The following is an 18061-nucleotide window of genomic DNA, read 5'->3' as shown; positions in this document are numbered from 1 at the left end:
GAACGGATCGGATTGGGAAACAAAAAATTCATTTTTCGCTAGCTTCAAGCTATACTCTTTGGATAGGAAATAAAGTGAATAAAATTATAAATACAAAAAAAAATTCGAAGGTACCATTTTATGTCTGATGCAGAAAACGCGTTGATGCGCAACAAAAATATCTTTCGAGCACAGTGATCGATCTGCATACAAAGTGCACAAAGACAGTGTAATACCAAGTCGATAGCAGTTGGCCAAATCTCTGTCGCAAAGCCCATGTCCAAGAATGGTTGCTTATGAAATTTGGCATCTCGCAAATTCTTAAACGCCCGACTCCGATTGATCACAAGGTCACTATTTGATGCATGATATGAATGATAACGTATCAGATGACTAACGGATATAAATATGTGTGATATATGATGTATACACAAAGCCTTTAGAAGTACAATTTTCCAGTGATAATGCAGATTGAAAGTATAGCTACACCAAAATGAAATTGGACTTGTTTTATAGGTTCAGAATCGAATTGGATTGAATTATTCACCCCAACTGCCGGACCAGGTCATCCCTCTCTAGGTTTCTTACTGGCTCCCCAAGGAGCAGGTCTACCCATACCTAATCTTTTCGTCCCTCTGTTCATCCCTCCTCCTGCAGCGCCACCTCTATTAAGCCCATTGATCAACGACGATCCGGGTACACTGGGCAATTTCACTCCTCCTCCTCCTAAAGCAGGACTAGAACCCAGTTTGGGACTACTCCCTCTCGCACTGCCTAAAAACGGCGAACTCCTCCCACCTCCGGTGCCATTGGATTTAGGAGGTATAGTCAACCCTGTATCAGGAGGTAATCCAAGATTAGCCATAAAACTCAGACTATCCATCCCTCCTTTCTGTAACGAATTTATATCCGTATCACTCTTGATTGGATCTGGTTGACCGAACGTAAAAGGTAATAATTCAGGTATATTCTTATTCGCAGATTTGATCTTGACAATTTCTTTCTCTACTTTGGGTTCTCTCTTACTTCCACTTCCCGGAGCAGGTTGTCTTGATTTCATCGAAGATGAAGCTGAGGACAAGCCCACTCGAGCAGATGTGAATCCAGATTGGACAGTTGAAGCATACGGATTGGATCTAGAGTTGGAGTCAGAGGGTAAAGCATATTCGTCCATATCTGATGCCCAATATTCAGCTGCTCGAGTGGCTTTGGTGACTTCCCTTCGAGCGAATCTGTTGGAGTGCTTATCTCGAGGTTCGGGCGCATCCCATGTAGATAGTGGTGGAGCAGCACGAACACTGCAATGTGCATTATCAGCCCGAGAAATCACGAAATGTTGATGTGTCAGAGAAACATACTGCTTCATTACCATTTCTCTGGCTTCGTCTTCGTCCGGATGAGGTCTAGACAGCATGGTTGAGATATATCTCCTGACAGCTAAGTCGACATCGGGTAAAGTGCTGGACAGTAAACCCTGCGTATCAATCTCATCAGTGACATACTCATAGTTGAGGGTAAATACGGAATTCTTACAGATTGATGCCTATTGACCATCCCAACGAATTCACTGACCTCTTTATCATTCTCTTCTCCTCCCATCATCCGGAATTGACAGTGCGACATGGTCTGCCCAGAATCGTCAGCTCTCTCTTTCTGATGGAATGATTGACAAGACTGACCAAGAAGTTTTGAGCTCTTGTCATGGCTACATACAACAATCTTCTTTCTTCGGCTATCTCGTGCGCTTCTGTGCAGCGATAAGAAGGGTAAGTACCTTGTTCGACTACATCAATCGTCAGCTATCGCCTATATGGTTAGCTGATGCCAGCTCACCTGCGGGTATGAAGACTACTGGCCATTCTAGCCCTTTCGCAGCGTGTACAGTGGTGATGGTAACTTTCTATGAACGGCTAATCCGTCAGATATTCGTCACTAGTCAATGTAATCCAGCTCCCACTTACAGGTTTGTCCTTATCATCCTCCCCGCCATCCGTATCAGTCGATAACATTGAAGTCTGCAGAAAGAAGGCCAGCGGTGTCATGCTGAAACGCATGAGCATTTAGTATCACCATGTTTGAACTCACTTTTCCCATGCATTTGTCATGTCGTCCACCATCTCTGCTGTGACTTCTTTCTTTTCCTGGATCAAACCATTCATCTGACTCTTCGTAGGCTTGAGATCTATTTCATCTTCGTCGCTCGATAATATCTCTATTACTCCATCATTGCCAGTCACCACTTTATTTTTCCCCTTCCCATTTCCCTTCGAGACAGATACCGATGCAGAGCGACTTCGACTCCTACTACCATCACTTGCGGACGACTGCCGACGGAACAAAGGGTGTAACCTAGCTTCAGATTTGATCTTCTCTTCCGCTTGAGCGACATTTACTAGAGCTTCAACTGCAGCTGAATTGGCGGGCATGAACCTCTCTGCTGGGAAATCATCAGATGAAAGTCGCGCTTGCTCTTCAGAGACGATTACACTGTATGAAATCTTCAGAGGCGCCATCAGTACCGATATTGGGAGCAGGTTAGATGTAAAAAGCTTACCAATTCCTGTACGTTCTCCCATCTGGAGTCGAAATCCTGCTGAGATGCTCTCAGATACTCTTCATACCCCGTTTTCTCTATCACAAGCCTAATGAGGTCCCCAACGGATGATCCCTGTTGTGATAACTTGATCAGCTGGTTAAAAGGAGAGTGAGATTTGCAATTAACTGACTTTTTCTGCAGCTCGTCGCAACTTCCTGATAGCTCCTACAAACGATCCCAGATTCTTCTTAATACCAGCTTTGAGACCTGCGGGAAGTGGTTCACCATCTATGATCCTCTCTGATAATTCCATAGGTGACATCTTCATAGCTTTAGCAGCGTTTAGGAGATCCGAGACAGACTAAAACACCGTCAGCTGGGTTCCTTTCTCCGCGACGACCTCAGCTCACCTTATCTCCTATGGACCTCTTGGGCACATTCACCACTCGTACAAATGCAGGCTGCAACCTATGTCAGCTCGTGCCTTGGGTTCGGACGGAAGCGACAGCTCACTGTAAAATCAGGATTATCAGCTAATTGCAAGTACGCCAACAAATCCTTGATTTCCATCCGCTCGAAGAACTTGTGTCCTCCTACTACCCTGTTGGGTATACTATCTTTCTGTAAAGCAGATTCTATTACTCGGGAAAGGGCATTGTACCGTACTACTCAGGATGATCAGCAAGTGAATAGAATCGCGATGGGAAGGGTCGGTAGAGCTCACATAGAATAGCGAAATCTCCATAATTCAACGTTCCACCTGAATAAGCTATGAGCCTCTTGATTTCCCATGCTATGAAACTGGCTTCTATGACTGGAGTACTGAAGACTTTAAGCGTAACGGGGGTACTTCGAGGATGAGATGTGAATAGGTTTTTCTGTATACGAGCACGATCTAAAGAGCGATCAGCTTATTTACGCATCTCTATTCCACGTGAGCTGACATACCTTGCGACACCACTGCATGAGCGGCTGAGAGAATAGCTCCAGTGGATCGATAATTCTCCTCGAGATATATAGCTTGTACTCCAGGGAAGTCTATGTGGACTCAGCTTCGACCTCGCTGCATATAGATGGATTTCATCACTGACCTTTCGTCATCTTATTCAGATTCTCAATCTCTGCTGATCTCCATCCATATATCGACTGATCCGGATCACCAACTACGCTGACTCCTCCGTGGGCTTTCGCAAAACATTTCATGAGTTCATATTGAGTTATATTCGTATCCTGAATTCATACGTACATTAGCTAGAGTCACCGCTATCCAGGTTCGGACAGATATAAGAGTTTACTCACCTGGAACTCATCCACCAAAATATGTTTACAGCTCTCCAACACTCTCGGCGCACTTCTGAACAGTTTCAACCCAAATACCAACAAATCATCAAAATCCAGTGAATTGCTTTCTCTGAGATGACTCTCGTATTCTCCATACAGCTCAGCTATGATTGATAAAGTTGATGTCGAGGAATTGGGATCTTGTGCTGCTCTAATTGCCATTTGATCAGGGGTTTCCTCCTTAGCTTTCGCCTTGCTGATCTCTGATAGGACTACTCCTTCCTTGAGAGCCATTCGTGATTCGTCCAACTGCTCTTTACGAGCTTTGAGGAGTGTTGACATGATTTTTTTGCTAGATCATTCAAGTTTATGAGCTGATTTCATCTTTTCTACATTAGTCAAGTAGCTCACCAGTCTTCAGCATCTGCGATGACGAAATTATTCGGTAAGTCGATCAATTGAGCATACCGACGAAGGTACTTTGCGCAGGTTGCATGGAAAGTACCTAATCATTTGGTATAAGCTATCAGTCTGCGCCGAGCGCAGGATGTCATAGCTCACCCAACACCAAATTGTCTGCCTGTTTGTCCCCTAGCAACACCTGCAACCTCTTCTTCATCTCCCTCGAAGCCTTGTTGGTGAATGTAACAGCGACGATCTCATAAGGTTTGTACTGATGATGCTGGACCAGGTATGCTACTCTTGAGGTCAATACTCGGGTCTTACCTGATCCTGGACCAGCGAGGATTTGAAGTGGTATCTCCGGTGGGGCAGTCACAGCTATATAGCATACGATAATCCATAAGCTGATATTACTGACTTGGTACTGATCCAACCTACCTTTTAGCTGAGCTGCGTTGAGTGAAGCCAGGTAGGGATACTTCATCTTATCAGGCGAGCTGATAGATGATAAGGGAGGTTCTTTATCTCCCATGTTCAACGTGTGTACAGTTGTATGAACATAAGATGAAAGAAAAATATGTATGTCGATTGAATTGTAACTTACATGATCAACAACACACGTCATGTTTTGACATTTTCCCGATCCACTCATCCTCTCAACCGGAAATCTAATGTTTACAACTCTTGAGATCGACGGGTTTCCCTTGAAACGTGTTCACCACATGGCAATCCGCCGCACGGATGAGTGCAGACGAAATCTGTCTTGTCCCATGTTCGCTTTTTGTAATGTTAGATTAGTAAATTACAAATGATTCTCACTCGGTTCGCTCATCCTGAATTTGTTCATGTGGATATAAAGGCTAATCAGATCAGCTCGGAAATTAAGAACAGAGATTTAGATCTTTTGATATTATCAACTACTCAGAAATTACGAAATATCTTCAACCTGACAAGATAACATCGAATTCGTTCAACGACTGGATATACACAACACAAAGATAGATATATCAATAAGATGACAATCAGAGTATTAGCACTTTGTGGATTCACTCAAAACTCATACATATATTCGAAACAGGTAGGTATACAACTTTTCTCATGTGTAACAAGCTGAAATGACATTTGCGTATAGCTCGGAGCAGTCCGAAAGACTTGTAAAGATGTTGAATTTGGTATGTATTGTGTCACCTTATGGCGACCGATCTATCATGTGTTGACGACATACAACTGGGATGGAATGTAGTATTCTTGGAACCACCAATCGTAGTCGAAAAGGCGGACCTGCCATGGGCCGATAACAACCTCGACCAGTTTGGTTCTAACGCTACTACCGACGAAGCTGCTCAGACACCCGAGACAACTCCTAGAGCATGGTGGACTACGGTAAATGAGCTAAAAACATATAGAAGTGAGCTGCCGATCTCCCGCTCTTTCTCACCAAGGAACAACAAGCTCATGATATCCATGCGAGCTAGAATTCGACGAGACTGTAGCTTATTTACATGATTATCTGTCGAAGAATGAACCTTTCGATGTAAGCTTTTCTGTTAGCGTGCATCGTATAATAAGCTCACATATACCATCTGCTCTTATAGGGTATAATGGGCTTCTCCCAGGGTGCAGGTATGGCAGCGTTATTATCTGCATTAGTGAGTCGTTGCATACGCAATTCCGAAACCTACTTCGACTCGTAAGCTGATACACTCTTGCTTTCCTATCATATAGCTCGAAAAGCCAGGTCTTCATCCGAATTTTCCTTCTGAGCCACCTCTACCCAAATTCAAATGTATGTTTTCAGCTATCTGATACACCTACGTGACTGTGTTGTCAAAAGCTGACTGATTGAGTAATATGACCAGTCGCGATATTCGTTGGAGGTTTCTTGCCTAAAGCAGAATCACACGACTTCACACCTTATTTCCCTCTACCAGCTTCCCTACCTACGTTACATGTTTGTGGTCGGAACGATACGTTGATAACGATAGAGAGGAGTCAGACGTTGGTTGATAAATGTGAAAATTCAAGGGTAGAGATACATGAGGGAGGTGAGTGCTATCCTAATATACTAACGAAACATCAGTACAAGAAACCGGGAATTATGCTGATTCCAAAAATTATCGGATCAGGCCATTACACACCTTCTAAAGCATCTTGGAGGCATTTCTTCAAGTGAGTCACCAAAGCATTCATCATGATTGTTGGTTTTAAAGGGATAACTGATAGTTTGATTTGCATACAATAGCGCATATATAAATTCGTTTGGTCCTGATGGATCTAATGGAGACGTACCTCCTGTAAACTCTTTCGGACCATCTGGAGCGAACACACCTGTAAATTTGAAAGGCGGAGAAGCCACACCCAGACCGTCCACGCCTGCATCTTAGCCACGAAACTAGTTTGGTGATGAGGTGGATTGAATACTATAGATCTCATAGATTGGAGGAATGCATATCATGCTACTTCGCCCTCGTGGACATGATACTTTTACTACATGTTTATTTATTCTCTAGTATCAGAGATTGGGATGATCAGCATGACACTCGACTTACTAGAAAATCAGTCAAAGCCATGAAAGCGTCAGGAATCATGAAACATATCTGTGATTCTTGGAGAACGGACATATGAAGGTCATCGTAGTCCTCCACCCGCAGGTGGATCACCGGGGGAAAAGTCAAAGTAGCTATCAACAGAACGGTAGATTGATTGGCTGACACTAGTCGACTGAACATGGCATTGCCGATGTATTTGAGCCTTGGCTTTGTCAGACCCGCAGACCCGCTGTCTGGTCTGTGACTCGCTGCTATTTCGTGTATGCTCGTAGAAGAAAGTCCACTCAAGATGCAGATGTAGCCAAGGAGCGAGCGCCTGCTGATATACTGTAAAGAAGGCAGCCCGCAAACATCTGAGGACAGTCCCTGATGTTCCTGAACTTATTGCCCAATCTCATTGGATCAACCTCAGATGTTTAACCATAATCCATTACAGTAAACTGCATCCCAGATATCTGGCGCGGTCTGTGGATCTGTAAGCGTCGTCCGATGATCCAAAGCATTTCGGACCGGATGACACCTGTGAGTAAATGCATGTCACATGAGCTGAAAGAGTCGGCGTCGAATGCTTATCAGAGAATGAGGAGGGAGAAGAGAGGAAGTTTGATCATTTTGCCCGCGGCTTTAAACCTGGAATTCCAATATAAGGGATCAACCTCTTGCCCGCGGTATCGATTTCGATTTGGTTTGGCTGTTATCGATTACTCGTACTGCTACTTGCCGTAAACATACATTCGTACATCTCCTCTTTAAATGCATCATAGATATACATATATATAAGAAGGTATGCTTGATAATTACTGATGAAGTTACTTACTCCACCGATATACAAGTCGGTAACACCATCGTTTCAAGATGTCTACCGGATACGATAACGAACACGAAGGTAAAGATGAGAAACTCCAATCTCATTCGTACAACGGTGAAGTCACTCTGAATGACATCGATCCGGAGTATCAAGAGTATCTACAGCTCGATGAAGAGTTCTCTGGAGATGCTTTGAAGAAGCTTACTGTGAGTACAATATGTTGGAATTACCCCTCGCCAAGCCAGACTACAGTCCGCAGAATATAAAGTTGGCATAATTTGCTGACACAACTCTGTTTATGTTCCGATATTGTGATACAGCGAAAGATCGACTGGAGAGTTATCCCTCAATTGATATTCATTTACATGTTATCTTATATTGATCGAGGAAATGTCGGTAATGCGAGATTATTCGGTGCTCAAACGGATACAAAGCTTTCCGATACCGATTGGAACATCGGTTTATCCCTCTTGTGTATGTACATAATCTCCTCTGGTGCGATTTATAGGACGCATACTAATCATTCAGTCTACTTGTGTATCTGTAGTTATAACATTCGGTTTCGGTGGTTTACCATCCAACATCCTCGTCAAGAAATTCGGACCTAAAAAAGTCCTTCCAGTCCTCTTAACAGGAATCGGAGCGTGTCTCGTCGGTGCTGGATCCTCTCACAACAGAGCACAATGGTTTGCTCTTCGATTACTACTCGGTTTATTCGAAGCTGGTATGTACCCTGGATGTACATACACTTTGACAACATGGTACACCCCTGCCCAGATCCATAGTAGGACCACGATCTATTACCTAGGTGGTGTCCTATCAGGTGCTATATCTGGATTGTTGGCATATGGGATAGGTCAAATGGACGGGAGGAGCGGACAAAGAGGTTGGAGATATATTTATTGGATTGAGGGTGCTATCACATTCTCTATTGGAATTGTCGCAATGTTCACTTTACAAGAAACACCTCAGAAAACCAAGAAATGGTTGAACGATAGAGAAAAGAGGTTTTTGTTATTGAGATCGAAATATATGTATGGTGGTGGAAGGATGGGAAGTAAAGACGAATTTTCATTGAAAGACGTTATGAAAGCTTTGAAGGTGAGTCGATCCCATTCCATATACACACATGCGGACACCCTACTATTCGTACTGCCAAACTAATCAAAGTACTGTATTTTGTGGGAATATAGTCAGTCCACGTTTGGATCCTTTCCTTCGCTTTCATCTGCAACACCATTGCATTATACGGTTTCTCCCTCTCTTTACCTACCATCGTCAAGAACATGGGTTTCACAGCTGCCAATGCCCAGGCGCTCTCGGCTCCTCCATACGTCTTCGCTGCGTTCTGCGTGGTCGCCTCGGGTTTGTTCTCCGATAAATACAGGTTGCGAGCTGCTACGGTGGTCTTCCCTTCAATCGTCGGGTTCATGTGAGTTCAATCATTTATATCGTACTACAGTGTACTGTATTCGAGCTGATATCTGGGTATATCACAGTGGAGTACTTATCTGTGTATTGACTGTCAAACATAAACATCTCGTAGCTTTATCTTGTAAGTTTCTTTCTTCTTCTTACATCACTTGTCGAAGGACAGTCTCGCTAATCGGGTCATAATGTATCCAGACGTCGGAACTTGCATTGCCGCTGGAGGGTTATACTGCCTTACACCCGCTTTGACCGTATGGACAGGATTAAACACTGCCGGACAGACTAAGCGAGCAGCAGCCATCTCCATCTCTTTCTTATTCGCTGCTATTGGTGGTATTCCAGGATCTTACATCTACCTAGCAAAAGAAGCTCGTAAGTCAAGGCTTCTTCAAAACTCGATATATCCATCTCATGATCTTTTGAGTTGCTGACTAATCATTAAATCACTTGTGTGTAGCTGGCTACCCGACAGGTTTCGGGGTATCCCTTGGACTGATGGGATTCGGAAATATCGTTGTCCCCGCCTTGTACTGGTTATACTGCGGTAGGATCAATAAGAAACGTGATCAGATGTCCGAAGAGGAGATTCACCAGAAATACAGTCATGAGGAGTTGGAAGAGATGGGTGATCTTTCACCTCTCTACAGATACGAACGATAAATATATCCGTTGTCTTATATTAGGCTAGTTTCTCAGGACTGGACGGTTGGACGAAGATTAGGGATTGGCTATGTGGGTTTGTGTGCGTATACACATATATCGGTTTTGATTTTGGTTTTGGTCTTGGTTTTAGGGATTGTCATCGTTGTTGAGGAACGAGAAAAGGTGTTTTGTAATAGTTTGGTGAATATAATGCAGTGGTCAGCTACATACATACATATGCATATCGTGATTCAATAGGACCTATATACAACATCTCAAAACTTGCAATTTTTTACTGCTCAGCTACTTGATCGGACTCTACCTATAATGTAGCTATCGAACCCTCGACCCAGATACCCTACGCTACTCAGCTAACAATCTTGAACCCCCCCTTCTCATCCAGTATCTCGTCATCCTCATCCGTCCCACTCCACACTACACTGATACCCGTCCCGCAATGTACGACCCTATCACCCAGTCTATCTCTCAACATCGCCCTCGCCTCTAATCCCGTACAGTGCAGAGGTAAGACGTAATTCGGCTGAGGGACGATACGTTCCGAAAGAAATTCGGCGGTCTGTTTTGCAGGTTGACTTTGAATTGGTGCGAGGTGAAGTCCACCTACGATAGCGTGGATTGGACGGTCGAGAGGGAGGAGAGAGTGGATGACGTTGCAGATACCTGCGTGAGAACAGCTGAGGAATCGGGAGTATTTAGCATCGGTGAGATATGAGAAAGAGTAGACGAACCAGAAAGAAGATTTTACCACTCACGCACTAAATACCACCAAACCATGACCTTTTACATCTACCACAGCATATCTCTCATCTTTGATCAACTAACAAGTCGTGAATGGAGCAGCTTTAGTCCAAGCTTCGTACAATCACAATTCTGATGTTGGTCATTGTAACTTACATGATCATTAAACCAACCTTCTTCCCCATTCTCATCCTTCATCCAAGTTAACGCTCCCGGTAGACCCACTTCAAACTCTGTAACTCTCTCGATTTCTCCACTGATCCCTATGCCCATTTTATTACCCTTCTTATCTATCATCTCATGCGGTTGATCATTCAATTCTACTTGTCCATGGCGATCCTGTATTTCGGCGAACGTCGGATCAGTTGGAAGGGTACATATAGGTTTGTATTCTGGTGGTCTGGAGATACCTCTTCGTATAGGTCGTGAAGGATGTAAATCTACTGCAACATTTTCGATCCCTTGTGCAGATTGACGTATCTGTTCTTCTCTCATTTCTAGTACTTTTGTTATTCCTCCTGAATGATCCCTATGCCAATGCGATAATACTATCCCTTCTAATTGAGTTAAATCGAGTTTCATAGATTTGATATTTCGCTCGATCGAATGTGGGTCAGGACCTGAATCGAATAATACTGTATGAGTTTGATCGCTTATAGTTGTTTTCTACGATCACATGACTGTCAGCAGCCGTAAAACCATTCAGAGAAGAAGCTTCGAGCTTACAATCAGGATTGATAATCCATGAGCACCACAGCAGTAGTTATCTAAATCTACCATAGGTAATCCGGTCAATGTGTCTATAGGTACATCTTTGGATAAAATGTGTTGGGGTAGTTCTTGGGTGAATCCTGGAGGGAGAGCTGATAGCCTGAGTCGATGATGGGGCACTCAAATGGTCAGCCAGTCCTTCCTCGCTTCACAGCTAGACTTGTTCAATTCGACTTACCACTCTACGACTGACAATTATTATCAGCTCCCTGACCTGGCATCGTTTCAAGCCGAGGCTTCATCAGGTAACTCACAGTTGTCAACCAGGATTAGGAACTCTAGCTTGTCTACTGGTGTCATATCGAGAGGGGGAGACATGCTTGCGCAGCTATACACTCGCTGTCTGGCACGCTAACCCCTAGAGAAGCCATCATCAATCACTTCTTGACGCAAACATGTGTTACATGAGGTACTATAGCTTCGATCTCATCATTGGGGACCCCGAGACCATTAGATCCATTGCCGACATGTGGTAGTCACGCGGAAGCAAATCAGACTGACGGATTTATTGATCGGAGCTAGGCGAAGAGTCTAAAGTGGCACAGTATGTATTTCTCTTTGGGGAGAGAAGAGAGGAGTCTTTAGGCGGGACACAGGATGCACTCGTTCCCATACTCATCACCTCCCACACCATCAATGTTCTCTCCTATTCAGTTAAACTCTTACATGTGTATGCTAAGTGATTGATGGAAGGAGAAGACGAGGAAGAAGAAGAGTGAGCCGTGCGTGCGCCACTATCACACGGGCCCTTTGTAATTGCTGGTTTTGGTGTTTGTTATTTGCCACCGAGACCGAGTAGAAATAGAATTTTAAACTTTTTATACTACTCGTAGAGTTTGCAGCTGTGACGCGCAACTCCCAATTTACATTAAATGTATCTACGTATACATATACATTTCGCATCTCATCCATACGGTATCGAATCATAGGGTTCCCAATAACATCATCGTTACCATCATACGTGATTGTAAGACATCCTGACCACGCTACTTTTATTGTTCGAGACAAACCCAACACATTCGTAGCCGTAGCACTCTTTTTTAGAAAGGAAAAGTGAAAAGGCACGGATTCCCATTCATACATTTCCTTCAACCAGTGGTCTCCTATTCCTCTTCTCATCTCGGCATCACCTCGTCCTTGACCTATCATCAAGCACAGTATTCAATCGAGATAACCATCCGATCGCTATTATACTACGTACTACGCACTCCCCATAACTCAACTCAACAAGCATAGGAACAAAGGTCTTTCTCACGCCTTTCGCTTTCATCGCCTCCCTACTCGACTTGATCTTAGTGGTACACCTTTATCGTAAACCACGTTTTTATTGACGGTCTATCTCCATTGACCGACACACTACTGCTACACTACCACGCCAAGAAGATCGAGGAGAGAATCATTGTGTTTGCTGAAGCAAGTCGCTCGTACAAGCGTACATGTGGGACCTGGCGTGAATAGAGTTTGAAAGCAAGGGGAACAAGAAGCTTTGACTTATACGCAATATCCCAATACCTATCAATCCCATTTCCCGACACACTCTTGGTCCTCCCGGATACAACAGTACATACCAAACAACTCACTCGCAAACCGGCGTCGCCATCCCATCATCTTAGACAAGAGACTTTTAGTCGGATCAGACGGAGTGCCGCAATTTTTCGTTATCTATCCATCTCAAGATATAGCGGTTAATCATCACATCCATCCCCTTCTCTGTGCTCACATCCCGCAGATTACATCACCATATTCAATCCATCCATCCTCGTCATCAATCAATCAATACCCAACCTCCTCATCAACGGTTTCAAACTCTCTGATGTCGTCATAAATCAGTCCAAGTTATATCTTCTAGTGAATCACATAATCTGACCTTGGACCTGCATTCCAACCTCACAGTCGCACTTCTGCGAGTTTCACCTCTCAGATGTTGCCGACAGACCCATCCTCAGCTTCGGCATCCGCTTCGTCACCCTTCAGCAAACCGTTGTCTTCGCCTGATGAGATAATGAATGGTGGCGAGGGATCGTCCGCGAATCAGAATCAACTATTAGGTCATGAGGGTTATACTAGATCACCTCACGATGTCATGCAGGGTATGCAGGCTCTGTTGAATAGTTTCAACAATGGGTGAGCATCCTCCTTTCACAACACACCGCAACGCTCACAGCTGACATATCTTATCTGTTACAGCTCATCCCCATCTTCTTCTTCTTTCTCCCCAGTCCCGCGATTTCAACCTAATCCTTTCCCTACATCTGCTCAGCAACAAAACACCAAACCCAGCATACCTCCTTCACAACCTCAGCCTCAGCAAGATATCAAACCTGTCTTTCAGATAAAGCAGGAACCTCAACCTTTCCAGCAGAATATCCCACCACCTCAACGAGAGATCAAACCCTTCCATTCGATTCCTCCCCCAGCCTGTCCCTCTAGGTTACCCAATCTTCCCTCGGCTGAGGTGCCCTTACCAACTCCCGCATCATTACAACCTTCCAACCAATCGAGTGCGAATGGATCCCACAGTCATGGAGGGCTGAGGTCGGATCCTCCACGGCGGATGTATGAAGTTGATGGAATACCTATGATTACCCCTTCGCTGGACGATCTGTCGAATAGCAATAGGTAAGTCATTCTTGACACCAGATCGCGTGCTGATACTGACTCTTTTCTAGTTCCAACCAACTTTTCCTCCAAGGTGACCCTCAGTTCTCGGACAAATCTCGAGTAGAGACAGCAATAAGAGTAATCATCGACATCTTACAATTCTGCCCCATTCCCACGCCCATGCGACCCATCCACCCATCTCTTCATCCATTGCTACCTCGTGATTCCAATGGCAACCTCCTCATGGCGTTTGAACGCATAGCAACTTTCCACGGTTTACGCTTACAAGCCGGGACAACTACCAAGGCAAGTTCGAAGAAACAACTTCAAGCTGGACCGATACCCAAAGAACATCTAGCCTACGTGGAAACAGCTGTTTACATGTCTGGAGACAATGGGCGGAGGGTGTATGTCTGTAAGCGATGTCGGAACAGAGAGGCAAGGAGAAGGGCATCAAAGGAGGTCAATAGGAAAAGATTGCCTAATTCAGACTCAGATACTTCTTCCTCACAGGTCAAACCTAGACCCTCGCTCGTCCCATCATCTCAAGATTACATCACGGGTGAGAATCCGGATCAGTATGATCCTCATAGAAATGGTCAGATAGTTGAAGAACCATCTTGGGATCCGGAACATAGAGATTGGAGACATGAGATCGTCCTTTTCAATTCCCCTCCGGAAGTCAAGATGGAAGATGGAAGTTGTAATTGGTTACCCTTTAGAGTGGTTTGTTACGGAAAATGTCATGGTGAGAAAGTGGGATTCAAGTGAGTTCATCCGTCTTACATTACTATCAGAGTGCTTCCTGTCTAACGTGATGCTACAGGATCAAATTCACCTTACGGACGTGGGACGGACGTGTCATCGCCACTTCTACTACTAAACCTATACGTATAACGGATGATCACAAAACCGAACCCAAGACCAAATCCAAGGTCGATGGACTGACTTCAAGCCAAACTCAACCTGCTGTTCCTAGGCAGAGGAAAGGGCGTCAAAGTACCGCATCATCAAGACGACAATCACCTGCACCTTCCGAAAGCGAAAGTGTACAGTCATTTTCGGAAGCTGGTGCCCTCCTGCAAAAACAAACACCATCGGTACGAGCAGGTAAACCATACGAACGACCTCCATCTCAATCACCTGCAATGGGCACTATTCCCATCGATAACTTCATGTCTAACGGATTCCAAAGGCATGGATCAACCACTTCCCTTCAATCACTTCGTCAACAACCAGATGTCATGTCTCAAAGACCACCTCAACCGCCGCAGCAGCAGCAACAACAATCTTCTGTCGACTTCAATTTGCAACAAGTCAACAATACCGTCAGTCCTGGTATATTGAGAGGTCCTCAGTTCCCACTCAATGATCAAATGGAAGTCAATAACGGTATGCAGAGTAACAGTCAACCTCCTGCACCCACCAACCTGACTAGCCCTCGGTCACAGATGATGTCGCTCAATGGACATAATGACATGTTGTTCTCTCAAAACATACAATCACCTAACAATTTCATGTCGACGTTGGGTTTGACTGGTCAAACAGCTAGTGCTCAGCCGTCGATGATCTTCAGTAACGACACAACCGACGTGGAGATGTCAAGTGCTATGACAGGTGGATTGGACGATATATTCGCTGCATCAAGCCATACCTCCATCTCATCGATGAGTGACGGTGGATCAGTATTCTCAGGGTTCGGTGAAGATCGATCGTCTGCGATGTTCAGCGAAAGCGGTATACCTCCAGCTTCGGCAACAGATATTGACCAATTCCTCGACTATACAGGTGGAGAACACGCGGATGTATCGAATCCATTCCATCAACCTATGCAACATCAACCTGATCTGGGAATGTTCCTCAACAACAATGTCTCACCGCCTGCCGGAAACAGCTTACCGCCTCTACCATTTGATCATCTGCACTTATCACCCACTGCCAACCGAATGGATCTTTCCCATGCGGCCCAAGCACAGCAAGATCAATCCATCTCTGATATGTTGGCTGCGATGGCACAATTACCATCCCAAGCTCAGATCACACATGTCATACCTGGAGATGGGCCCATGGCTGGAGGAACGAAGATTGCCATCGCTGGCAAGTTCTTCTCCCCTGGTATGGTGATTGTCTTCGGGCAACGACCGGCACCAACGGACTTCGTCAGCGATAGTTTCGTACAATGCAAATTACCTCCGTCGAGTTTCCCTGGTGAGGTCGAAGTGACTGTTCAAGGTGCTTTCAAGATACCCGGTCAGAACAGTCAGATGTTCAGGTATAACGAAATGGATAAGGATCTGTAAGTGCACAACACCTTCGACGAGTCAGACTGACGACACAGCTAATAATTTTGTGTCCATTACGATGTAACAGAATGAGACTGGCATTGGAAGTTCGAAATCAATATAATGGATCTTCCAGCGATGCTGCTTATCGACTCGCGCATCATGTTGCCACGAGATCGGCGACGAATAGTGAATGGAGCGAAAGATCAAGCTCAAACTCACCCATGTCTGGTCCTTCACCTGGCGACCAAGATGACGATATAGCCGATCAATCCGACTCTACAGATGGTAACGGCAAACGATGTACCAACACCAACACCAACACCAATGATACCCTCCAGTCTACCATCATTAACTTTTTAGCTTCCATTGATGAAAATGCGCCCGGCTCGTTGCGAGCTAGTGGAGCGATCAATCACAAGAACGATGCTGAACAGACATTACTCCATATCGCCACCGTTATGGGATACCACAGACTGGTCAGAAGGTTGATTGTGGTCGGGGCTCATATAGATGTTCAAGATATCAATGGATATACCCCCTTGGCGTTCGCTGCGTTATGTGGAAGACATACATGTGCGAGGGTACTAGTAGAAGCTGGAGCCTCATATGATCGACCAACCGCGTATGGGGAGATGCCTTTGGACTTGGCGAAATATTCGGAACATTCTCAAGTTGAAGCGTTATTATTATCGGCTGTTTGGTCAACATCGACCTCGGCCAAAGCTGGAGTTGAGGCGCTGCCTGATGTGGATGCTGGATCGAATAGCGGGTATGAGGGAAGTAACGTCAGTGAGATTGATGATGATAACCCGTCTTCTGGATCCGAGGTCGAAGATGAATTAGATCATTGGGAGAAAATCAGAATTTCGAGAAAGAAAAGTACCAGTAGGAGAGGACGTAGTGGTCATTCGCATTCGGCGTCTATCTCACGAGGTAAAAATAAAGATAAGGAAAAGGAGAAAGCAAATTCGAAATCGCCAAAGCCGAAATCTAGAAGACCAAGCTTACAACATTCTGAATCTACTGGTACGACCGCGACTGCCACCGCTACTGTCCCTGCTCCTGCGACCGATACTGAACTTCTTCAACATGATAAGGATGATCATCCTCCACCTCCATATGCACCTCGCGAGAATTCCACTACCCCTTCGAATGCATCTGCATCTGCAGGATGGATGTCACGAACTTTATCGTCGACTTCTCAGAAGATACCTAATGCAGTCTGGGATAGATTACCTATACCGCATTCGATGTTCAGTCACCCTCATAATCCTCATAAGACCCCTGCTGGTGATCATGAACAACAGCAACAACAAGGATGGGTAGCTTTCCCTGCGCCGTCCTGGGAGACGCTCTCGAAGATGGCTACTAATCCTGAAGAAGTCAAATTATTCACCCAGGCCATGGCTGCCGCTGCGTTCAATGCGGTTGTTCAAAGTGGGATTACTACTCCGGTAGACTCGGGACCTTCGTCCAGACATGCGAAAGACCGAGAGAGGGAAGATGACGAGTTGAGACGTCTAAGGAGGAGAAGGAAATCCGGTGGTGCCCATACGAATGAAGGGCCAAGGGGAATGGGTAGAGAACAGCGGAGAAGTGGGAGTGTTAGTCCGAGTGAGAAAGTGGTTAAACATGTTAAGCGTGAGTATGGCCTGATCACCCAATGGGGTTGATGGTGATTTGGAGCTGACATATTACGTTTGTGGTGTATACAGGCGACAGAATGTTATACCTCTTCTGGTTACCCATCTTACTATTCGTAGGATTCTGGTTATTGGTATCTGCTTTACCCATAGCCACAGGGTTCTGCCTCATTTACGCTAGACAGATCACGAAAGCTATCAAGCAGCGTATGTAGTTGAAAGTTTTTTACATTTCCATCTGTTCGTTTGTTTCTGTGTGTATATATATTATAATATGCTATGATTCCAAGGTTGATGATGTTTTTACAGATCATTCGTGAACCCATTGATAGAATAATGGGGTTGATTCTCTCATATATGCATTGCATCTCATG

The 18061-nt window shown here is 44.8% G+C and overlaps 5 protein-coding genes across 5 annotated transcripts; 3 read left to right on the top strand and 2 right to left on the bottom strand.

Moving 5' to 3' along the window:
• Positions 1 to 544: 544 nt before the first annotated feature.
• On the bottom strand, positions 545 to 4730 carry L199_003101 (uncharacterized protein; the record flags this gene model as incomplete). Its single annotated transcript, XM_064888837.1, has 18 exons — positions 545 to 1277; positions 1338 to 1453; positions 1513 to 1605; positions 1659 to 1762; positions 1813 to 1879; positions 1941 to 2022; positions 2065 to 2477; positions 2534 to 2647; positions 2706 to 2876; positions 2926 to 2976; positions 3029 to 3180; positions 3240 to 3410; positions 3464 to 3553; positions 3607 to 3745; positions 3815 to 4148; positions 4208 to 4301; positions 4358 to 4576; positions 4637 to 4730. 18 exons carry the CDS (start codon positions 4728 to 4730, stop codon positions 545 to 547), a joined length of 3237 nt encoding a protein of 1078 aa, XP_064744909.1.
• Positions 4731 to 5213: 483 nt separating this feature from the next.
• Positions 5214 to 6582, top strand: L199_003100 (uncharacterized protein; the record flags this gene model as incomplete). The annotated part of the gene is made up of 9 exons (XM_064888836.1): positions 5214 to 5276; positions 5331 to 5370; positions 5442 to 5606; positions 5674 to 5732; positions 5794 to 5847; positions 5924 to 5984; positions 6058 to 6243; positions 6325 to 6367; positions 6441 to 6582. 9 exons carry the CDS (start codon positions 5214 to 5216, stop codon positions 6580 to 6582), a joined length of 813 nt encoding a protein of 270 aa, XP_064744908.1.
• A 1020-nt stretch (positions 6583 to 7602) lies between these two features.
• Positions 7603 to 9646, top strand: L199_003099 (uncharacterized protein; the record flags this gene model as incomplete). The annotated part of the gene is made up of 7 exons (XM_064888835.1): positions 7603 to 7761; positions 7876 to 8029; positions 8103 to 8656; positions 8749 to 8987; positions 9055 to 9110; positions 9182 to 9358; positions 9444 to 9646. 7 exons carry the CDS (start codon positions 7603 to 7605, stop codon positions 9644 to 9646), a joined length of 1542 nt encoding a protein of 513 aa, XP_064744907.1.
• A 349-nt stretch (positions 9647 to 9995) lies between these two features.
• Positions 9996 to 11476, bottom strand: L199_003098 (uncharacterized protein; the record flags this gene model as incomplete). Its single annotated transcript, XM_064888834.1, has 6 exons — positions 9996 to 10323; positions 10402 to 10466; positions 10544 to 11053; positions 11114 to 11258; positions 11337 to 11346; positions 11413 to 11476. 6 exons carry the CDS (start codon positions 11474 to 11476, stop codon positions 9996 to 9998), a joined length of 1122 nt encoding a protein of 373 aa, XP_064744906.1.
• A 1603-nt stretch (positions 11477 to 13079) lies between these two features.
• On the top strand, positions 13080 to 17902 carry L199_003097 (uncharacterized protein; the record flags this gene model as incomplete). The annotated part of the gene is made up of 6 exons (XM_064888833.1): positions 13080 to 13282; positions 13346 to 13777; positions 13828 to 14526; positions 14586 to 16055; positions 16130 to 17685; positions 17760 to 17902. 6 exons carry the CDS (start codon positions 13080 to 13082, stop codon positions 17900 to 17902), a joined length of 4503 nt encoding a protein of 1500 aa, XP_064744905.1.
• Positions 17903 to 18061: the final 159 nt, after the last annotated feature.

The sequence above is a fragment of the Kwoniella botswanensis genome, chromosome 1 (assembly GCF_036426115.1).
Source record: "Kwoniella botswanensis chromosome 1, complete sequence".
Classification (NCBI taxonomy): Eukaryota; Fungi; Basidiomycota; class Tremellomycetes; order Tremellales; family Cryptococcaceae; genus Kwoniella; species Kwoniella botswanensis.
This window is presented reverse-complemented; position numbering and strand designations above follow the sequence as displayed.